The 4,683-nt window shown below is 41.7% G+C and overlaps 1 protein-coding gene across 1 annotated transcript; it reads left to right on the top strand.

Annotated features, from left to right (window-relative positions):
- The first annotated feature begins 2,561 nt into the window (after nt 1-2,561).
- LOC112062579 (uncharacterized) lies at nt 2,562-2,966 on the top strand. Its single transcript, XM_024117313.2, has one exon. It carries the CDS (start codon nt 2,562-2,564, stop codon nt 2,964-2,966), a length of 405 nt encoding a protein of 134 aa, XP_023973081.2.
- The last annotated feature ends 1,717 nt before the right edge of the window (nt 2,967-4,683 follow it).

The raw sequence follows: 4,683 nt of genomic DNA, 5'->3' as shown, positions 1-4,683 counted from the left end.
CTGAGATGGTCACATCCAATGTCTGAACAAGGGGAGGGTATAAATATATGGCTCATCCCATCCTCAGATGGTACTCCTGATTAACATTCCTACATAATTAACCCCATCTCAGTGCCGGCTTCCTTCTAGAGCTTAACTGAGAAATAAAGACTTTTGAGAAAAATGAAATCTTATCGTGTTTACATCAACTGACACCATGTTAAAGGAACTTCTAAAGAATGTAATTTAGGAAGATGGAGAAAGATCACAGCAGATGATCTGAGATGCAGGTAGGAATGTTAATAGAATAAATTAGCAAGTAGAGGTAAATGTAAAACAATGACTGTATACAAAAGTTGCAATAATGATTACAGTTCGCTTGAAGAATCAAGTAAGCGAGACATAGCTAAATACTGCAATGATGCAACACTTGGATGATCAGAGTGTCCAATGAGAGCAGCTCATGTCCTGTTCACTGGTTCAGCCAGTGATGGACTGGAAGCTTCTGAGCCACAACCTTTGGCTCAATGTGGGAAAGTGACCAGGGAAAAACAAATAAAAGCATTCTTGGGAGGTTCAGACTTGGAGATTGTGGAGGAAACTGGAGGGGTTCCTTCCGTGTTGTTTGCTTGCTGGCTTGTTTTTAATCACTGTAAGTTAATGATTTGAATTCAGACATTGTACTGTATGTGTCTCTTGTCCCTTGTATACAAATAAGGGAAGGATTTGACTACTAACTCATCAAGTGGGAGTTTTGTATTTTCATCGGTAAATGGGATTCTTCACAAATAAGGAACGAGGGGCTTCCCTGGTGGCGCAGTGGTTGAGAGTCCGCCTGCCGATGCAGGGGACACGGGTTCGTGCCCCGGTCCGGGAAGATCCCACATGCTGCGGAGCGGCTGGTTCCGTGAGCCATGGCCGCTGAGCCTGCACGTCCGGAGTCTGTGCTCCGCAACAAGAGAGGCCACAACTGTGAGAGGCCTGCATTTTATGAGCAGTCGAATTAGCAGTTCTTTAAAAGTGCAAATGGAAACAGTTTTGGAATCTTGACCATTTCGGATGAAACCACATTGATGAACCCCCATTTTTTCAATTCTTCTTAAGTCATTTTTTGATTCAAATTCTGCAGTTTGTTGATAAGGAAACACATTAAAGAAATGCTTTTGCCTGTATTGTCATGTATTCTTGCAAGAAATATGCTTTTAGTCCGCCTGCCGATGCAGGGGACACGGGTTCGTGCCCCGGTCCGGGAAGATCCCACATGCTGCGGAGCGGCTGGTTCCGTGAGCCATGGCCGCTGAGCCTGCACGTCCGGAGTCTGTGCTCCGCAACAAGAGCGGCCACAACTGTGAGAGGCCTGCGTACCGCAAAAAAAAAAAAAAAAAAAAAGAAAGAAAGAAATAAGGAACGGAAAGCTTCCTTCACTGGTTTTATCACCATATTACATTTTCTGGTAATAAAAATTAGCTTTCCCCTTTCATAATTGGAAACATTTTATGAGCAGTCGAATTAGCAGTTCTTTAAAAGTGCAAATGGAAACAGTTTTGGAATCTTGACCATTTCGGATGAAACCACATTGATGAACCCCCATTTTTTCAATTCTTCTTAAGTCATTTTTTGATTCAAATTCTGCAGTTTGTTGATAAGGAAACACATTAAAGAAATGCTTTTGCCTGTATTGTCATGTATTCTTGCAAGAAATATGCTTTTATTTTAAAGAACTTCCCATTTATTCCTTCCATTCTTCCTATGGTGTTTTCTTAGAGAATTAAAGTAATCATTGATTTCAATCAAATACTCTTATGTTTGTTCACAAATTCAAGCATGTGGGGTATTATGAGGACCTAAGTAATGTTAAGAACATTTTATATTTTAGAAATTTTTAAGTATTTTTACTAATTTTAAAAGTATTTCCATTTCTATTTGTGTTCCAACTTTGGACAATGTGGTTTTGAGATTTCAATTTTTTGTAATTCACTGGGGGTTTTGATCATAATTGGCGACAGCAGATGGTCAATTATGTCCCATGATTTTGAGGAGCAATCTGCAGACCATGTCAGAGACTTCCAGCTCAAGCCACAGAGGCTCAGCCATGGAAAGGTAAGATTCTGTGTGGGAGTAAAATGGCCACCAAGTGGTCAAAGTCATTCTGATGGCGGCAATGACTTCAGTTAGGGAGGTCAGACTCGCTCAGGAAGCTCAAACTGATTTTTCTTCAGTATAGGTGACTTGGGTGACATCTTTTCAGAGTTCTCATGCATAAATAGTAGGCATAAATCAGCTGAGGTGAACTTTGCCTACATGGGGCATAGTTCAAAGATTTTCTGGTAGAGGTCACGGAAAGTTTAAAGGTCACCAGATTTCCACTGTGAATGGTTGACTGGAGGCGAAGCAGGGGGCCATCCAATCACACGTGACATGGGGTGCCTTAGTGACAGGCCTCCCTGCTTTGCATTTTGTCCAATCAGATACGAACATTGCCCGTGACGTCAGAGAAGGCAGGGAGTATAAACCGACCAACGGCCCTCAATTGCCGCCCTGTCCTGTCCTTCCCTCTGAGCTGTGGGGAAGACGATTCCGACATGTCTGAGCCTTCGTCTGTGACGTCTGAAGAAAGCCTGGGCACCAAGGAAGCCGAGCCCTCCAAAGCCGAGCCGAAGGAACCGAAGCAGAAGGCAGCGAAGCGCCACCGCCGCCGCTCTGACGGCATCGACAGCTTTGCCACCTATTTCCCCAGGGTGCTGAAGCAGGTCCACCAGGGCCTGAGCCTCTCGCAGGAGGCCGCGAAGGTCATGGATTCGTTCGTTCAGGACATCTTTGAGCGAATCGCCGACGAGGCGGCGCGCCTGGTCCGCTCCAGCAAGCGCTCCACCCTCAGCTCCAGAGAGATCCAGACCTCCGTGCGCCTGCTGCTGCCTGGGGAGATGGGCAAGCACGCCGTGTCCAAGGCCAACAAGGCCGTCATCAGATACACCACCGGCAAATGAGCTGCCTCCGGACCACCTGAGCATCGCAAACCAAAGGCTCCTTTCGATATGGGAACATATGTATATGTATAGCTGATTCACTTTGTTGTAAAGCAGAAACTAACACACCATTGTAAAACAGTTATACTCCAATAAAGATGTTAAAAAAAAAAAGGCTCTTTTCAGAGCCACTCACTTGGCGAGAAAAGTCCTGTAGCTCTGAAGAGTCCGATCCACTCAGTTTTTGCCCTGTGCCATACTGTCCATCTTTAAAACATTTCTACCCTGAGGGAAATATAAACCTCATCAACTCTGCTTGAGTATATGTCTGCAGTGCCATTCGTTCCATGGAAAATCGCGAACATTTCTTAAACATATTGCATCTCGTCGCTTTCCTAAATGGTCATTTCTATTCGTGGTTTCTCTGTCACCCATTTTAGGGATCTTTATGGTCAAAATTCTTTCCATAAAAATTCCATTGACCTTTTGAATTGTCATTCACCCACCTGTATATAGCAGTATCATCCAGAGATTTTTATCTGGGATATAGTAACCGATAAAGTGCAGAAGCAGATATAAAAATCACACTTACATGTTCATACTCTTTCAACATATCTGAAATCTGAATTCAGATTTTAAATACATAAAATAGGACACAACGCAGTGTAATATTAGATAAATCTAATTTTCTAGAATCAAGCACTATACCTTCTGAAATTTCTATTCTACCTAATTCAGATTTCTCTGATTCTATTTTTTTTTGCCGCCTATAACATTTCGATATTTATCCAAACACCTTGACTGAACTGCAGTGCTGCTGCGTGGATGATGGGATCGTCCAATGACAGCAGCTGTAGCCAGCATGTCCAGAGCAGCAGCCAATGAGGGACTGGCAGCCCATGAGCCAAAGCAATCAGCCCTAAGTGTGGTGGGGCGACCAGGGCTGAACCAAAAACAGCCATCCTGTGATAGACCAGAGATCGAGCAGGGAGGAGGTGTGATTGTTTCATTGTTATTTGTCCCTTTAAGTAGCTGCTTTTAACCATGGCGATTTTAGTACAGGCATCCAGATCTGGTAGTGGGGCATGTCTCTTCCTGCTTGCCTGAAAATAAGAGGAGGATGTTCAGCAATTAAGAGAACTAAGATGACTCCTTTCTTTTTTTTATTGGTTGGATATTTTTAATATGGAATTAGACAAAATATTTTTGAAAATTAAAGAGAATTTAATAGAAATAATGCCTTAGAAACAAAGATATTGTTTTACAAATATCAGTTTTCAGAGATTATAAATGATTAGGTACCTAAATAACATACGTAATATAATCATTTAAGTAGTGAAAAATTTGACTTTTCGAACAGAATATACTAACAACTATGTAGACTAAAGATTGAACAGCAGAAGTTAGGTTGTCAAGGAAAAAAGACAACAGTGACTTTTTTGATCTTTAGTCTCATTACACACTGCATATACATCAGGAAGTGATAAATGAAGTCTGTATTACAGGGTGTGCTTAGGAATCTAAGATAAGGCAAACACACACTTAGCATTGTCATTTCTACATTTCCAACACCAGGTTTCACAAATAAATCTGAATTCAGCAAGCTGAAATTTCCACAGTGGTCAAAAAATTTAGAAAGTACATGAGATTTGCTAATAACTTTCAGTTTACTTGAAATACATAATATTTGAAGAATTAGAATATATCTAAGACAGAAGGGATAATATTAGTTGTTCTT

The sequence above is a fragment of the Physeter macrocephalus genome, chromosome 21, assembly GCF_002837175.3.
Source record: "Physeter macrocephalus isolate SW-GA chromosome 21, ASM283717v5, whole genome shotgun sequence".
Classification (NCBI taxonomy): Eukaryota; Metazoa; Chordata; class Mammalia; order Artiodactyla; family Physeteridae; genus Physeter; species Physeter macrocephalus.
The sequence above is the reverse complement of the archived record's forward strand: the minus strand, read 5'-3'. Positions and strand labels throughout refer to the sequence as shown.